The 19765-nt window shown below is 40.5% G+C and overlaps 1 protein-coding gene across 1 annotated transcript in view; it reads left to right on the top strand.

Moving 5' to 3' along the window:
* Positions 1–19765, top strand: part of nrxn3b (neurexin 3b) — a 436656-nt gene that overhangs the window by 115374 nt on the left and 301517 nt on the right. The window contains exons 8-9 of the mRNA XM_050058660.1: positions 11543–11981; positions 18273–18656. Of these exons, the coding sequence (XP_049914617.1) occupies positions 11543–11981; positions 18273–18656 (823 nt within the window). The remainder of the gene's footprint in view (positions 1–11542; positions 11982–18272; positions 18657–19765) is intronic.

Raw genomic sequence — 19765 nt, 5'->3', positions numbered from 1 at the left:
CCAGAGCTGTTACCCTTGAACCTTGAATGTCATTCCTGTGAATTTGGCAGTACATCCAGCCAGTTCACAGGCAACAGCTCTGGTGGACGTTCCTGCAGTCAGCATGCCAATGGCACGCTCCCTCAAAACTTGCAGCATCTGTGGCTTTGTGTTGTGTGATCAAACTGTATATGTTAGATCAGGGGTGTCAAAGTGATTTCAGTTCATGGACCACAAACAGCCCAATTTGATCTCATGTGGGCCGGACCTGTAAAACCACTGCATAATAACCTAAAAGTAAAAATTCCTTCACATTTTTTTTAGTCTAAAGAAGCACATTATGAAATTGTTACTCTATTTACAAAACAAATAGCCTGTGATATCCTAAGAAAAATTATATGCAAATTCAACAGTATGACTCAGTTTTTCCACATTTACTCACTTTCATTACATGTAAATTTTTATCATAATTTTCCACCAAAGTGGAAGCAGTTGAAGACGATGGTTAAGTCATCACCTGCCTTACAAACCATTTACAGTCTGAAGTTTAGTACAGTGCCTCAGCAGCAGGTTTCCACCCATATTGTTTAGTCTCATACAGATTCTTTTGGACTAAAGCTGCTGGTCGACAATATGTTGCTCAATGTTTAATATCTTCATATCTGACCACAGGAAGTATTCATTGTTGTAGAGAGAGTATTTTATGTGCAGTATCTTCTCACTGTTTAAATTTCTCTTGAAACCATTCAGCCTTCACATGTGCTTCAACATTAGGTGTGCAAAATAATCCAGTGGGTTGGATTGGACCCTTTTGCAGGCCGATTCTGGCCCCCGGGCTGTATGTTTGACACCCCTGATTTAGAGTGTCCTTTTATCGTGACCATCCCAAGGCACTTGTGTAGTAATGATGCTGTTGAATCATCTTGATACGTCACACCCGTCAGGTGGATGAATTAGGTTAGAAAAGGAGAAGCCCTCACAAACACTGATTTTAAATACATTTGCGACCAAAATTAGCATATCTAGAAGTATATCTATTAAGTGCATAAAAAAGTCTTAAATCAGTGTATGTTTTTCAGTGTATGTAACTGGTTATAGCTAGTTTTACATTCAGTAATGTTACAGGTAACATTGGAGTTAGAGTTATCTCTTTATTGATGTCTCAAAATAATTGTTGGTTAAACGGCATTGGATAAAAACAAAAACTGCACTTTTTATTACCTAGTTTTGTTCAGTTCATGCATAAAAAGTAACTACGAAAAAGTAGCGCTTTAGTACCTAAAGATGAATAGTAAAATAACGGCAGTGAACAGAAACTAAAACCTACAAACCACTTCTGCAGCTCGGGAGTACTGGTTGTGATATAAGCCAAAAGACATAGTCTTGCAATACTCTATCAGGTGAACGATTGAAGACTTCATCACTGCATGGTTAGTTGATGCTGGATAGGCTGAAAACACAACAATGTGTTGTGTTGTGTTGTGTTGTGTCGTGTTATGAATCCAGTCGTATCGATGCTCTGAAGTCGATAGCATGTCTGGCAGCAAACCTTTCTACCATTCACTTTGTCAGAATAAAAGCATAGTGAGATTTGCCGAGGGCCCACAGTCTGTCAACCAAGACAAACATGAGATTAAATTAATTCCAAATTTTGGTGTGAACTCTGGCACCGGCTCAACTGATTTAGATTTAGTATTCAAACAACAACACGGGAGAGTTGAAGTCGATGAGCTTATGAACTTGAAGATTAGTGCTGAGCCAGTCAAGGTCCTGGACGCTGGATGTGGAAGGGAGGAGGGGCGCTGTGGTGGAGTGAAAGGCAACAAGGCCTGCAGATAAGAGCACTTGTGTATATTTGAATATATGACAGGGATCAGTGGTTTGGAAGTGGCCTCAGAAAAGGAGGGAAATTAACTGATTGGTTTGAGAACAAACATATCTCTGGTTTTGAATTAAAGCACCTGCTGATAAGTACAGAGAGTGCAGTTAATCTTATCTTTAAGTGCAGTGCATACGGCGCCATGTTCAACTGTTCTATTTCAGTCTGACAACTTGTGAGACAGATTTATTGAGAAAAAAAAGTCTATAAATAAGTAGGTGATATTTCCTGGCAAGGCGCTGACTTGTCACTCGCTGCAATGCGTATATCTTAACACGCAAAATGAGACAGAAGGAAGTGAAGGAGGCGAACTAGCTCCCCATGTGGAACCTTACAATTAGGCACTACATCATAGTGCTGTGGTGGGGGTGGAGGGAGGGTTGTAGCTGTACAGGCAGATGTTGATATTTTGAGCAGTGTGGCAGCGGCAGCCTTTGCAGGGAGGGCAGCAGCAAGTTCATGTGACAGACTGAATGGAGCACCTCACTGTGTGTGTGTCTGACAGGGTACTGTATGTGTCGCAATGAATAGTGGATTATGTGGCACAGCTGAAGCTGCCTGCCTGAGCAAGGTCTGCAGCACTCCTTCTTTTTTGTTACATTAAAGGGACATTTCACCCAAATCACAAACAGCATATTATTCTCCAACACAGCCCTTTAGCAGTACATGCCAAAATTTAAAATATCAATAAATTTAAAACTTCACCCCCGAAATGACCATTGGTATATCAGTTACTCACCTCCTCACCACCTCCTCCACCTATTACATCAAATCAATGAATGAAGGATCCAAAAACAGAGAAAATTCTTGATGAATTGAAGTCATCGGGGTCCACGTTCAACAACGTCAAAATCATATCAAAACGTCTGTTTACAAACTCTCAAACAAATCATGCAGTATAATCCAAATTCATTTATCCAATTATATGCTCAGTACTTCCCGAACAGAAAGCTTCTTCTAACAGGGAACTGAACTAATCATCTATGCATCTAAGCTCTTCAAAGCCAGACTCCATTGACTAAAACTGTAATTTAACCTCCCTGAACACAGGAGCCGCTGGTCCACCACCTCGATCAGTAGTTTGATTGGGTTAGTGTGTCACTGTTGTTGTTTTCTAAAGGGTTACTGAAAGACTGTGAAAATAATGGATGTAGCTACCATGATGTCACCCATTGGTTTGTAGACTTTGGTTTGAAGCCTTAAATTTGGCATTACGGCCATCGCCATGTTGGTTTTTTGGAGGCAGAAGTGAGCATATTTGGGCAAGAGGCCGATGCTCTGGAGGAGCGAGGGCAGCCCATCCTTAATTCTACCTCACTTTAAGCCTTAATAACATTTAAACAAGTGAGTTCTATAAAAATTCCCCCCCTCGGGGTAACCCACAAACTTTGCTGTAGACGACTATCTTCAGCAAGATATATTTCCTATTTAAAAGAGTTAACGGTTAAGATTGTCTTCAGTAATACATCTGTTTTTTTTCTGGTAATATGTTTTTGAGATATAATGTTTGAGACAACACAAACAAAATTCCAACACTTCCAGTATAGTGGGTTGGGAAAAAAGCATCAATAGTGAACATTCAAATAACTCACCACATCAAAACAGAGCTATCTGAATGCCTACTCTGGAAATAGGCAAAATTAAAAAGATATTTTATTTGTGATTGAGTCACCTAACCCTTTAATACTGGTCACATCTCAGTCATTGTAATATGGAGGTCAGAGTCATGTTGCTCCCTAATAATTATCACTACGAGGTCCATCTCTTGTTTCATTAGGTCTGTCACTCATAATTTTCTCATCAATATTTACTCACAATTGTTACATTGATCTGTAGTTAGTAAATAATGTATGGACTGCATATGACTCTGTCTGTGCAGCTGCATGCGTGTATCTGCACAAATGTCATTTTTGTGTGTGTGTTTGAGCCAGTCTCCTCTGCGAAGCTCCGTGAGCACCTTGTTTTTGTGTGTATCCTCACTCCACTTCAGTGGAATTACCCCGCTTCTTCATTAACACTGGAGCTAAATCATGAGCTGACAGCAGCTGTGGCCGGGGCCAAGAGGACATGAGCACTGATCTGAAGTAGATTAGGGAGTGTGTTCGTGTCTGTGCGCATGTGTGCGTCTGTGCACGCGCGCCTTGCGCCTCCACCCAGCTGCCCTTCCCTCACCCTTACCAGGGCCCAATCAATACACCATTCTGGAGCAGAGATGGAGGATCTCGGCTTTATGGAGTCGTTACAGTCCCCTGTGCGTGCATTATGAATGGGCCCCATAAGGCTGTTGATAGGCCGAAGGATAGCGTAGCAAAGCACAGCCATAACAAAGGAAAGGATGAGGTACACATCGCCGCAGCAGCCAGTTCCTCTTTTATGGCATCATTTCTATTACCTTATTGATCAGCCTGCAGCAGAACAGACAAAATCATAATCCCAAAACAGATCGGGAGCGGGCTGATTGTAAGATTAGTACGTCCCAGAATAACACTGCCATGCCTGGGAGAGTTTGTAAAGACTTTACATTGTCAAGAAAACTGAGATGGAGACCAAGGTTTCAGTGTAAGACCAGCCTGTTGTAGCTCTGATGGAGACCTTGTGTTGTGTCACTGAGCTCAACTCTTCTTTCCAAATCTAGAAAATTCCACTTAATATGTCTCAAAGGCAGAGATGGGCTGCCTTTGAACTCGGGTGAGTTTGAGCGATTTACATCTAAGAGCTACACAGTGACCATCACAGCGCTGCTAAAAAAAAAAGTTGTACATTGCAAATGAGCAGCATTAAAGCATCTTTCTCTTCTCTCTTTCTCTTTTCATGTAATATTCAGTTGGTTCTCTTGCCCAAGAGAAGTCTGAAAGCTTACTGAAAGTGGAATACAAGGTATTTGGCTTCAGAAGAAAATACATAAAAACATCAGTTTTTCAGAGACATCAATAATGTTGGTTAAAATTTTTGAGCTACGGGGCAGCTGCAACATGTCTGTGGAATATTTTCAAATTCATCCCTCTGCTTTTTTTATTTGATGTTTATCATAATGTCAGGAAGTACATTGGAGTTGACAGTTGTTTTGGCAGCTTCAATTCTAAATGTTGCCGCTGCTGATTGACAATAATCAGAGAGCCAGATTCTGCCTACATTTCTTCATGACTAGAAGTTAGCTGATAATCACATGCAAGAAAAGAACAAACAGGGACCCTCAAGCCCTGAGTCGTATTAGCATGCTTAGCATACTCAAACATAGCAGCAGCATCAGGGTGGCTTTTCAAACTGCATTCATCACTGGAAAATGTCCTCGTAGAGCTGAAATCTAAAGTTGATGTTGTTTGATTATTAATCATTTGCATCATTTTTCAAGCAGTTATGCTGAACATTCTCCAGTGTCAGCTCCTCAGATGTCAGAAAATTCTACCTGTCTTCTGTGTAATGAAATGGAAATCTTTGGGTTTTGACTCTGTGACAAAACAAAAACTGTTTTCTGTCATTTTATAGATAGATGCTTACTGTAGGTGGAAGTAAACAAGCTGCCAATACTGCAGCGGCACCTTACTTGTAAACCCACGTTTAACATTGTGCTGTATGTAAAGAATTTAACTCTTTAAGGCCTTTTGCCAAGATAGCCATCAAATAGAGCCAGTAAAAGTTTTTACATGTTCAAAATGTATATGTGTGAAAACGAAAATGAATAAATTTGAAAAAGAAGTAAAAAAGAAAATATAGTTGTGTAGGGCTGGGCGATTAATCACATTTTATTTTTAATTAAGATTTTAGCTTCCAACAATTTTTCAAAGCAAGATAAAACGCAAAAAAAACGCTAGTTGTGCAGCATTCTGTTTTGCAGCGACACACTTGTTTTGTCTTGTGTTAAAAATCCAGCGCACCCCTTTGGTTTACAGCAGTGCGCGCCGTGTCGCCAACTTGGCAAATTTCTCTCTAGATTTAGGACTTTTCAGACCCTCTGAATTTTACATCTAAAAAGCAACTTGCAATAAATGTAGGGACTTCAGACTACCACTGAAAATGGGGCAGAAATATATTCAAATATATTTTTAACCATACATGCTGCTTGGAGTAATCACAGCACACTGCTTCTGCCAACAGCCCGAGGACTCTCCATCTCTTTTTGTGCCACGTTTATATTTTATATCATAAATTGATTTATCTTTTTCTATGCTTCTGTGCGGGCGATAGCCGTGGCTGTGGCACAGTCTTTTTAGGTTTTCCATCCATCGTTCCCATTCTCATGAATGTAATATCTCAAGAACGCCCTGAGGAAATTTCTTCAAATTTGGCACAAACATCCACTTGGAATCAAGGATGAACTGATTAGAATTTGGTGGTCAGAGGCCAAGGTCACTGTGACCTTGTGTTATAGGCGGAAATCACGGAAGGGAAAAACTGGGAATTGTCCCCCCAATATATCATTTGAGGAAACCATACAATTTTAAACTATATAATAATAAAAACTGAAAGCACTTGTACCTATTATAAACGCAACACAATGCATTTATAGCTTTAAAAAATATTGCATCATCCCCCCTCACCTGCATCACAATGGTTTGGTCCGTGTCTGCATACACCGGCACACAGCAGCACTCTGTGTCAGAGTAGAGGAAACTGAGCTCCAGTTAGTAACTACTTTGCAAAAGTTCACTTAAAACAAGAGACATGTCCGACACCTTTATTTACTTCTACTTTTCAACAGAACCAGTCGAAACCAGACAGCGTTTTGTTCTCTTCATTACCTCGCGGTTGAATCTTCTGTGTGAACGCAGCAGTCATACAAACAGCCCGGCCGCTAAAAATCATTCAAAGTCAAAGAATTTTGGACCAATTTTAGTGCAGTTTGGATTCTTACAATTTACAGAAGTGTGTTTACGAAAGAGAAAACTTTTGCAAATGGTAACTGTAATATTTCTATATTTAAAATCAACATACCTGAAGCAATTAAGTTCCAAGTATATTTTTCCTGCATTTAAAGTGGTTGCTATGGTGTGATTTTGTTTCTAATCTTTTAAATAAATGAAGACTTGATTAAAAAAAAAAAAAAAAAAGGAACAATCACAGTCTCTGGCAGCCTTCATGGTGATGTGAGCATTTTTTTTTTTACACTGACAGCAAAACAAATAAATCTGCGTCTTTGGGAAAATTAGATCCAGTTAGGCATATATTAGCTTTAATTCAGTTAACAGGTGTTGCCTCTCTCCTACTACTGTAAATGACCAGCATGGTGTGTGTAGCCGAGATAAAATGAGTGACACTTACTGAATGACCACATAAATATATGATGACAAGATAAACTCAAACTGAAACCATCTTCATTGTGATTTTCAGTCTTTGTAATAAGAAAAACGACACACACATATTTGATGTACATTGCTAGTCATTCTTGTTAATGCAGGTTGAACATATTGAAAACCTTTATATAGGGACTACTGTATTGATAAGAGATGCTGTTCTAAACATTGTTATTACTTTTAATATAATTATTAAATACATTTGATGCTGGTTCCATTTATGTGTGTTCAAACAGTAAATTTGACTGCAACTTTGTCCCCCCCCCCCCCCAAAAAAAAATTGCTCTTGAGAAATATTTCTGTTTAATGTGCACCCCTCCCCCCCAACAAATGGAAATGGAATTTCTGCCCTTGCCTTGTGTCTGTCTTATTCTCATGAACGCCATATCTCAAGAACGTCTTTAGGGAATTTCTTCAAATTTGGCACAAACGTCCACTTGGTCTCAATAATGAACTAATTAGAATGTGGTGGTTGAATGTTGACCACACAGAGCATGTTTTTAGCCATAAGACAAGAATTCGTGTGCTATTTAGGACAAAATTTCACACAAATGTCTGACTGGATATAGTGATGAAATTTTATATCCAAAGGTCAAAGGTCAACGTCATATCTCAGGAACAGAAGGGGAGACATTTGCTCAGATACTGAATTGGTGACTCTAATCTTGAAACTGTGCTGACTGTATAGATCTTCTGTGTGTGAAGCATCCATGTTTTCACTGACTGTAATTTGACCAGTTTGCAGAGGCATACAACTGTGAGGCGGTAATTCTAGTGTACATTTATTTTTTGTTTGTAATTCAGTTCAATTATGTTTAAAGTTTAAGCAAAACCACTGTTAAAATAATTTCTGCCAAAATCAAGCTGCCTTAAAGTCATGAAATGCCATTAATTTAAATATTACAATCTAAAAACCTCTAAAACGTTTTGCTCAGTATTAACAGCACAGAAAAGACCTTCTGTTTTTAGCTGCTCCATCTGTAGCTTTGACTTTGAAAAAAACAAAACTAAAAAACGTGGACAATAAAAGCCTCTGCTTCATGAAATCAATTGTACTTCTGTAAATCTTCATTAATTCCTCACGTTGTGATCATATTCTGAGTCCTGACAAATGACAGATCTTGGACTGCCCACGTGGGCCATGATGATGATGATGATGATGATGATGATGATGATGATGACAATGAGCCGCCACTCGCCATTATTCTTTCTACCTGGCCTGGAATTCCACACCAACAGAAACATGTGTCTCCAGTCTTTAATAAACGATGCATCTCTTCTGATGACAATGCGAGACATGATAGAGCTTGATGATATTAATCATGAGCTAATTCCTGCTGGGTTAAATTACTAATTAATTACGGGGTAAGACAGCTGTGGTACGTTAATGTTATTTCCCCCCGAAGGCTGTGTCATACTTCATTTCAGACCAGCGCTTTGAGACTGAATAACTTCCACGTTCACACAGACTACCCTCGCCTGTCGGAGTAGGCGACTGCTGACCATGATTAACCCAAACATCCTCACTTTCATCGTCAGCACGCTCAGTTCCACTCTGACGCTGCAGCGATGGCGGCGGTGCTCGAGAGCACTGTAGGGGTCTGTCTATAGAACAAATGATTAATTGATGAATCAAGGAAATTATCAACAATCATCAGTATTTTAAAGTCCTTTGCATGTCTTTATCTTTACGTTCGTACAGTTACTACTAAGAAACTTGTTGTATTTAAGATATAATGGACTTCATTATACTGTGTGGTGCGTTAGATTAAGCGCTCGACAATGTGTGTGGTAAGTATTTTGTTGTGTGTCACACTCTGGAGATTGAGTGTGGTCATTAAGTGCATTGACAGCTACATCACTGGGTTTGTATTACACACAGACGCACACACACAAGCATATTTTAAAAGCCAGTGGCACACAGTGGCCTCACAGCATTTAATCTTTAAGATCTCTCCCTCTTTTTCTCTCCATTTGCCTCCTGACATATTTTCTCTCCTTCTCCTCTGCTGCCCTTATTCCCACCAGCTCGTCCCTCTCCCCCTGTTTTTCCCCCTCTCTTTCTCCCCCTCTCGTCAGTCCTCCTCACTGCTCGGGTCACCTGTGTTGATTTACTGTCAAATCTTCCAGGATTATCGGTAATCCCACAGCAGTAAAATCTGTTTGCTGACAGCTGTGCTCCCTCTAACAGTGTTGCTGTTTCCTGCGCACACACTGCCCTATATACCAGAAAAAGCCTGTCTTCCTCTCCAGAAAGGATAAAAAAAAGAAAAAGAAAAAACATTAATTTTCCGCTTCAATGGATTCCAATTGACAATATTCTACTCTCCCTTTCTGTGGTATTTTGTTGTATTTGACTCTAACGTGGGGCTGCATTCTACTTTTGTTGATTACTGGGGTTGGAGCAAATTTATCGTGGTTATTAGGTGTATTCTCAGGGCGTCACACTCACACATACCCCCCCTGGGTCTGCACCTCATGTGCATGCTGTGTTTGAGCATTACAGGGAATGGCTGTCTAATAATTTAGCCATCGCTCCTCACGCTTGGCTCAGTCGGCAGGTGTTCAATCTAACGAAAATACAGTGATGCATTTGTGTACAATCTCCTTTTCATCTGGGATAAATTGGAGTTGAAATAGAAAATGACTGAGAAACAAATTGGGCCACACACGCCTTAGAAGATATTAGTTTCATCGATCCAGCTGTCCACGAATTGGCAATATGTAATATCACTAGACTATGATGCCATGATATTACAGTTTGCAATGGAGTGCAATTCATTCACATGGAAATAAATATTTTCAACCATTACCACGCGAGCAAATGATCCCTTATGGTTGCGAAATAATAAAAAGGTAAATGGAAAAGAATACCCTCTGAAATGCACATGGAGGTATAATCATCTTTACACTTGCATGCATGACATTTGTTATGCACACACATTAAAGGTCTTTGCAGGTTTAAAATGACAAATCCGAATGCAAATGGACCTGGGAGATCCACTCTGAGATCCATTTGAGCCAATAATTTCTGAAAAATATATTCACCTGATTCGTTTTTGCCTGAGATATTACAGCTACTACATGTCCGAGACGAGGGAAACCTGAGACCCAGACTATTTCATGAGCCAGACAAACCCTGTAATTCAAATTGCTACTAAAATGCTAAAAGATGGTTTGATTTAAAAAGGGTGATGAATCCAAAGTCGAATAGGGAATAGGGCTGAGTGTCTATTCTGAGCTGCACGTTTACCTCTTTTTCTCATCCGCAAAGGTTGAAAAATATTCAACTTAGGTAAAACGCTGCTCGTCACTGTCACTTTTTACCCATCCGTCCAATCAGTGGAGGAGGGGCGGGACAAATACCACAAAGACTAACTGTCACATTGCAAACAACAACAACAATGGAGGGGAAATTAATACTGAACTCACACACGCTGGCGGTTCTGTCCTCTCTCCCTTTGTGCTTCAGCCTTCCTTTCATTTAGAGAAAGTACTCTACCTTGTGGCAACACTTTTACTACTACAGATATTCTGTATCATAGCAACCAGCTGCAACCAAAGCCTCAGCCCCTTATTGCTCCTCGTTGCCCTAACAAGTATTTAATTTGTTTTAAAACTGTCATCTTTGTCATTTGAAAAGCAACAATGTACATAATATTATCCTAATAATAAAACTTATTTACAAAGCACTGAAATCAGGATAAATTAGGTAATTTGCAAGAACAACAAAAATAATGGCAGTAATACCACATATCATGCTGTGGAGCCACCCTTAATCACCGCAGGGGGAATTCCATCACTGTGACAGCCCTAGTGGTTGCTGTTGTGATGTTCACAGTAGTTAAAAGTTGCTCAAATTATACATAGACCTACAAATATAACAATAAACTTTGTCAATATGGACATGCTACATGTGGTTAGATCGGTTAGAGTCTCCACAGTTCAGTGGAGCTTTAAAGCACCAAAGTATCATTCATTCAGATATACAGGCATGATAAACAACAGAGACAGAAAAAAGTGGCGACTCCCTGTCTTTGAAGCAGCTATAAAATCCAAATAATGTGTTCATCACTTGATTATCTATATTCCCTTAGTCTGTAGGGGTTCACCGATCAAAATAACCAAAAGGGTTTTCCTAGAATTATTCATAGTTATCACTTTTGTTGGGCTTACTAGCCAGATTTCCACCACTCTGCCTAAAACTTGCTGGTGCATGGGTCTTCTCGGATCCACTTGGGTATAACGCATCTTGATTAACAGAGCCAGGACCTGCAGTTATAACCCAACCCCGTATGGATCCCAGATCTAGTCTTGGGTCCTAAGGTCCAGGTCGATTTGTTAAATTACATACATATATGAGAAGTCTCAAACCCATTTATTTTTTCCCCAGGTGGTGTACAAGAACAACGACATCCGTCTGGAGCTGTCCCGCCTCGCCCGCATCGTGGACCCCAAGATGAAACTCCAGGGCGATGTGGTCTTCAAGTGCGAAAACGTCCCCACCCTCGACCCCATCAACTTCGAGACGCCCGACTCCTATCTGGCCTTGCCGAAGTGGAACACCAAGCGCGTGGGCTCCATCTCCTTCGACTTCCGCACCTCCGAACCCAACGGGCTGATACTCTTCACCCACGGGAAGCCCCAGGACAGACGGGACGCAAAGGGCCAGAAGAACAACAAGGTGGACTTCTTTGCGGTGGAGCTGCTGGATGGAGGGCTGTACCTGCTGCTGGACATGGGCTCCGGCACCATCAAGGTGAAGGCCACACAGGCAAAGGTTAATGATGGCGCCTGGCACCATGTGGACATCCAGAGGGACGGTCGCTCAGGTGAGGACTGAGGGGAAAGGTTTTGTACATTTGCCTACTCACAGTCGTACAGTTTACCTATAGTTGAATAAGAGACATGACTTCTGTTTAACACCACTGTCACAGGTTGGTGAAGTGTGATCAGCGTGGTTTGGTGAGAAGGCACTGGGGTCTTGTTATCTAACTGTTTTTATTTCTCTCCGTCTTTCACACACAAACATATAATAGTTTCAATCAGGAAACTGAACTCAATTAAAAATCTGTTGCTTTTGGCTGTACTGTAAATGAATTTATAGGCAGAGCTCACAAGGCAGCTAACTAACAGCTAGAGCAGAGAAAAGTCACACCAAGAGTGACACAGGTACACTCCTGAGCAATATGTCTCTAAATACTGATTGAAAAATGAGTGGTATCTCTTGCCGTATCGCTGTGGTGACTTCATTAAGTCATGTCAGTCATTGTTTCAAATTGGAAACCTACATTTTAGGGAGAAAAAATCCACAATTGTTTTCACTGTAACAATTAGTTAGGTAAAGTCAAAGGGTTAATATGTTTCTTGGTCTTCAACCAGAACCCTATTTTCCCATGTTTTATGTGTAAGTGACTTATGAGAGCTACAGTTTTTGAAATTGGTATAGAGTGAGACCATTGCAGCTGCAAAACAGGCTGCAATGTAATTATTTAGGGGCGTGTTCCCACTATTGCTTTACATGTGTTTTTGTCACTGACAGGCTCAGATAATTATTTTAAGTGTCTGACAACATTATGGAAAGGATCCCTACAGCAAACAGCCTCTTTGTAAAACACACTTCAGTCAAAGTCAGCAGAAACACAGTGGCCTTCATTTTTCAGTCTAACATACAAAGCAGCGCAGGTTCAAGCACAGAAATCATCTAACGTGCATGTTATTCGTGAAATGTTCTTATCTCGCTGATCAGAGCACGATCAGGTGTTGATTAATATGGCAGCTGGAAACAATCACCATTTACATATCCCGCCCCGATATATTCTCCATTTCAAGACCTCACCTGTAGAGTTTACAACATGGAGAAACGGTAACATGGCCAAGAAGAGAAACTTCTCTGAGCTAAAAATGGAAACGCTGACGTCACAGGTCCAATTTAACCAGCTGGTTTTATTTGGCAGCCTGAAATGGGCATCAAAGGAATTCGGAAAAAAACATTAGTTACTGAGACACAAAAACATGGGGCAATACAGGGAATCGCCTTGTTGTTTACAAATACTTCCGGGTAGAAAACTAGCAGAGTTTAGCTATATATATCTCACATTTTTCCCGTCACTATATCACCGTTTAGACTAATCTGATGTTTGTAAAGTCTATAAACACAATGATTGAACAAACGTTACTATTTCTGTGTGCACGTTTTGTTATTAACAACATGGTGGGCTAACATTAGCTGGGCTAACCGTTAGCTGTTAGCCGTTAGCGGTGTCTGTAATAACTCTAACTCAATAAACGGTCTGTGAAAAAAATATTTTTTCCAGCGGATGTGTTAGTTACAACATGATTGAGCTAGCAAAGCAGTTTTGTGCTGCTATGTGTGGTATTTATTCAGTTTTGGGAAATCACAATGTCTAGAAAGCATCAGTGGCTGCAGCTGACAGGGACGGGTCCATGTCATTGGTCTGACATCCCATTAGTCCGACGTCCCGTTGTTCCGATATGTGATTATACTGTATTTGTGTACCATAGAGGATCAGCAAACGCAACAAAAGTAGGCTACTGGTCGAGATACAAGTGTCATAGGGAGAAGACAGTGAAACACCATAACCTCCTGTTATTAACTCTGGGGTCCGGGTTGTGTGGGGAGTTCTCCACAGTGCTGAACGGCTCCCGGCAGGCATATTTCTGCCTTGATGGTGCGCCGCAACCGTCTCTGGGTCAGCTGGGAAAGGCTTGAGGCAAAGTAGGCTCACGGCTTATGTGTTTGCCACTTTCTTTTTCATTTTAACCCACACCATGATCTTTTCCTGACCCTAACCAAGTGGTTTTTGTGCCTAAACCTAACCAGACCTTAACCACAGGGCATCATGTTGATTTCGGAACAACGGGACTTCGTAACAATGGGTTTAATATGGTCGGAACAATGGGCTGTCGGACCAATGGGCAGTTCCCACAGGGACAGCTAACAGCAGCCTCTCGTTGTCGGATACGACATGAAACTACTCCAGTTAGCTCAATCATGTTGTAATTAAGACATCCGCTGGAAAAAAAAAAAAAAAAAATCACGGACCGTTTATTGAGTTACTGAGTTATTACAGACACAGCTAACAGCTAATGGTTAGCCCAGCTAATCTACGATAACCATGTTATTAATTACAAAACGTGCACACAGAAATAGTAATGTTTGTTCAATCGTGTTTATAGACTTTACAAACATCAGATTAGTCTAAACGGTGATATAGTGACAGGAAAAATGTGAGATATATATAGCTAAACTCTGTTATAAATTTCAGTTTAAAACTCCTTGCGCCCGAGTGCGGCAATTTGTGCAAAAATTTGTACTTGTACTTAGTGCCATAATTCAGTCAAATCTGAACACAAGACATGATACACATATTTTGAGATTGTGCCTAATAACTGCAGAATTTGCCTGAGAATCACCACGTTTTTGCGTTTTCTTGCAGTTACCTGTTATTAATGTAAAATTTATGTTAACCTAATTTTGAAAAATATTTTGGAACGGTCTTAAAAAGCATTAATGTGTCTGATACCTGTAGACACCCTGTGTCAGCATTTAGCCAAAAACACCAGTGTGCAGCCTCACAGATCCTCTAGCACTGCTGTAGACTGTTACTTGATAATTTTATTTATTTCTAAATGACTAATTCTTCCAATTTATTGTAATTGACTAAATAATGAATTATTATGAAAAACCCAAGAGCATTTCTTTGTACTCACAGTACAAAAATGATGGTGAAAATTTGGAGAGAATGTTTGACATCATTACCTTGCAGTTGCGCTTTTCACTAATTTACAAAACCATTTTCCTGCAGAAAAGCACTCTGAAGTATTAAAAAATATGATTCAACTGGTTTTGATGCACTCAAATGGGATGGGAATTTGAATATAGAAAAACCCTCCCTGGAATAATTATGACACTGCAGACTCGTTGTAGCTGTCACGTTGTAACTGCACCAGCTGTAAGAATTAAAGTTGTAATCATGTTACTGCTTATTTCAGCTTTTCTCCTGCATCCACAGGGCGATGTAGACTCCCTCAATATATTCATTTCAGCTATGATTTATTGCCAGGATAAAGTCATACTTTTCTCCAGATAGCTAGTGACTCTATTTCCCTCCTCTTCCTCCCATCTGTATGTCCTCTGACCTCAAAACATGGCCAAATACACAGAAGGTATTAGGAGAAGATCATATTAGAGAGAAGGGTTAGAAACTTGTGTTGCCTTGAGCACCAAACCCAACACAATCTCTGCATTAGGTGGGATCCTCCAGAGAACTAGGGTGTGTTAGTCGGCGCTACAGCCTGTGTTATATATCAGGTTAGAGCAGCCAATTTAGCCGTGTGTCAGAGCTCGCTGCTTTGATTAATCACCGGCACAGCCCCCAGTGCGATAGCAGAGCAGAAAGTAGGATTTTCACAGGGAAAAAGAGGAATGAGACAGATATATGGATACCAGGCTGAGGGATGGTTAAGAACAGGCATAATCACACTTGTGGCTTGAGTGAAATGTTAATAGGAGTTGCAAGTGAATTAAATTTCTGGTCCGGAGATCTCCAGCCAGAATCTCTCCGTCTGGCTGCAAGGTGAACGTAACACAAGGAAAATGTTATTGCACCTTTTTCAGGCGGGTTACATTTGGGGTTTGTGTACGAGTGATCATTTCATCTCCTCTCTGCGTTTACTTGGTGCAGGATATTGTTCATGGAAAGGATTTAGTTAAACCTTCCTTTTGTTCTGTCTTTAATTAATTATCTATATTTAAAATCCTAATCTGAAATTATTAGGCCACATTAATTACAGGTGTACATGCATGTGTAATTGAGGTCTGGCTTACTATTTCTTTTTTTTTTTGGTTCATTAAAAGGTAGCTTCACTGTATTTCAACCTGGACACAATTATCCTGTGTTATTGTGTCTAAGTGACTAATGGGAGCCACAATTTTTTAAAGTGGGTTAGTATTGAGCGAAACGAAACAAGCTGTAATCACTTGGGGCATGTTTGCACCGTCAATTTATGTTTACTTAAAGTACTTTTTTCTTTACTGACAGGCTCAGATTATTATTCTAAGTATACGATAAGATGGAAAGGATCCCTACAGAGATAGACCTTTTAGTTAAAAGGTAGGGTCTTTTTTGTTCAACCAGAAACAGCCCCAAACCAGACTCCATTTAAATAAACAGTGATTTTAGCGTGTATAGAGGCAGCATGTCTTTACATCTAACTGGATGAATTAAAGGTTAATTTCAACCAAACCAGAGCTGGTGATTGTTGGAACAGCAGAAAGACGAAGCGGGACGGGTTTTGTGAGTTTTAGTTTCTCTCTGTCTAAGGTCTAACTCTGTAGGGATCCTTTCCATAATGTTGTCGGACACCTGCAATAACAATCTGAGCCTGTCAGTGGCAAAAACAAACAGTTATAGTGGATGTAAATTGCTGATGCCACATGCACGTGTGTTGACATTAGAGCCTGTTTGCTGCAGCCCTCTTGCTCAGTTGTTCCCATTAATCACTTGGACATAAAAACATGGGAAAATAGGATCCATATGGACGAACACAGAAGTTGTTTTTTAAGTAATCATGATTTGAATTACTGCGGCTTCCAAGTTAGTTCAAAAATAGCCACCCACAAACATAACAGGAGATATGAGTCAGCCTTTGGTTTAATCACTGTTTATCACCGTTTGATGATCCAGGTGCTTCGGTTGGTTTTAGAGTTGACTGATTTGCAGGATGTAAATAAACAGGCCTTTCCAAAAACAAAGTTCAAATCCACGCTCCACACTCACTTCAGCACACCTGCCATTAATTAAAGGTTCCAGCGATGTCAGGTCAGGTGGTGCATTAGTGTGACTCAAGAAATAATAGGAAACTAGAACTTGCCAGAAATGGCTCCAACATGAATTATAGACCTGCCTTCCTATTGTCAATTACTTTGGACTTTTTTTATTTGAATTACAGTTTTTAACTTTAAATATGTCTAAAAAAAAATTCCATGTGGCTCTCGGTGGAGAAAGAAAGTGATTAACCAACACATTTTAAATAATACGTGATATATATACGTGAGGCAAACTGCACAGTGCAGCAGTGTTGAGAGAGTCTAGCTGAGATGTCGGCAGATTTTGTCGTGTTGTAATTGTATCTGTTTGGAATATAGATGACAGAGTTGTCACAACATCTTGGCCTGACAAATGTGGTTGTGGACTTCCATTAATTGTACTCTATTCTGTTGATAATGCATGTGCAACCTAAAAGTAAATGTGTGTCTTTGTTTTTAACATTACAAACCTTGTTAAGGTTAAGGTTCAGATCTGTTTAATGCATTTGAACTATGTGATCCCTGTGAAATGTATTATTATTATCATTATTATTATTATTATTATTTACTGAGAGGTCTAGGGGCTCTTTGTGCTGTTAGGTCACACACAGTGACATTGTGCCGGTGGAGTGGTTATTTTGTTGAATGCAAGCTTATTTTTCCCCGACTGATGTTTCCTTTCCTGCCCCCTATTCTGTAATTCCATGACTCTAACAGAGTTCCCCTGAAGAGGGTGTTACTAAGTCGGTGATCAGTGCAATTTTGACTGCCAAACATAAGTTTCCACCTCCACCTCCTCAGTCCACATCTAAGCTGAGACGCAGGCGTGCGGTGCTATTTTTATCTGCCTCCTTTACAACTGTGTTGCTCGTGCTCACCGGCGCCTCCAATTTCAAAGTGCTCCTGGTTGCAAAGTTACCAAAAATCGAAGTCATTTTCACCTCTGTGTGGCTTTGATGAACAAAAAAGAAGCTGTCAGTCTCACATTCAGTTTGAAAATGTCATTTTTGTAGTCGTGCCGCATATTGTAAATTGAGGGCAATAAATGTCACTTGTTTTCAGGAGTTTAGCAGACGCAAGTGCTGCTTTGTGGCAGCAAGCAAAATGTGGGAGATCGCTTAAATAGTAGAACATGACGCTTGATTTAAAAAAAGTCAACAAAGCAAGTGATATTATCTCACTCCCTCTGCAGAGTTTTTATAAAGCATATAGGAGCAGATTACATGACATGTTGACATGTACATTTTTGCAGTGTGGGCCAGTATTTAATAATGGATTTTTCTCCCTCCAGGCATCATCTCGGTAAACAGCCGCCGGACCCCTTTCACAGCCAGCGGGGAAAATGAAATCCTGGACCTGGAGGGGGACCTTTATCTGGGTGGCCTGCCTGACAGCCGGGTGGGCCTGGTGCTCCCCACCGAGCTCTGGACCGCTATGCTCAACTACGGCTATGTTGGCTGCGTCCGGGATCTGTTCATCGACGGTCGCAGCAAGGACATCCGGCAGATAGCTCAGTCCCAGAATGTGACCGGTATCAAGTCCTCGTGCAGCAAGGTGACGGGGAAACAGTGCGACAGCAGCCCCTGCAAGAACAACGGAGTATGTAAGGAAGGATGGAACCGCTTCATCTGTGACTGTACAGGAACTGGCTTCTGGGATAGTACCTGTGAGAGAGGTGAGACTTCTTTTTAATCTCTCTATCTGCTGAATGTGATTTATCTCTCTGAGTGATCATTTTAAAATCTTACTGGGTTTGTCAGAGGGCTCATTGATTTTTTAGTAAAGGTCTTTTTAAAGAGGGTGCAGCAGCTGTCCTCCTTTTACGTGCTAAGAAATCTATTTAATTGTGTGCTTGTGGGAAAGTGTTTTACTTTCTAACAACATGTTTGTTTAGGTTACAAAATGCTGACAATAAAGTGGTTTTAGGAAGTTGAGTATCTTTTCTGGTATCCTAAAGACGGTTGTAAAGTGGCAGTGATGTAGCCACTGTCTGCTAACAATAGCTTTCTTCAGGCAAAGTGGACAGCGCTCTGTTTTAGCAGACAGGCAGGAGTGTGACTTGGGACACTTCCCTCACAATATTTATGGAAGCTTTGCTGAAAGATTTAATAGGATTTCACTTTTCTGCCAAGTGGCTTTGGAAAAGCGAAGCCTTTTTTTTTTTTTTTTTTTTCTGCTGGGGTAGGTTCTGCAGTGAAATTGAACTTCCTCTCTCTGCTGGTGAATTGGACTCTCCTTGTCTGGATTTTAAGAGCTTGGACACATTAAGCTTTTATGAGACGGCGGAGATAGGGACACTGCGAGCTGTGGGAGAGTATGTTATCGGACTATTGTTCAGATTGTCCTTCACTTTTTCACTATTTTACAGAGATTTTCGGGGTTCAGTAGAGAGCTTTAAGTACTTTCTTAAGAACTTGAGGTGTGTAAAGAAACGTGCTTGTAGGAGGAATAATGAGTGTCTGGAGAGTAGGTTGTTAACGACCAGCAGGAAGTGTGACTGTCGGAGGCCGGCAGGGTGATAACGTATTGTTAATGATTAAAGATAGTCAAAGAAGAATAGGGATCCACATGTGCCTTACTTTGAGAGAGGTCTGTGTTATAGGCTATTGCATTGAAAAGACTGAAACATGTGCCTCCTCTGTCGTTAAGGTACCTTAAAGGGGTAGTTTGGATCTGTATGAAGCACTTTTCTATAGTCAGTGTTTCACCCACAGTAGAAGGTGGTCAGCACACCCTCAGTTTAGAGAAGCGGGCAGGGGTACCAACACAGAAGCTTAGTAACAT

The sequence above is a fragment of the Epinephelus moara genome, chromosome 12, assembly GCF_006386435.1.
Source record: "Epinephelus moara isolate mb chromosome 12, YSFRI_EMoa_1.0, whole genome shotgun sequence".
NCBI classification, from domain to species: Eukaryota; Metazoa; Chordata; class Actinopteri; order Perciformes; family Serranidae; genus Epinephelus; species Epinephelus moara.
Note: the sequence above shows the minus strand (reverse complement) of the source record. Positions and strands in the feature narration are given on the sequence as shown.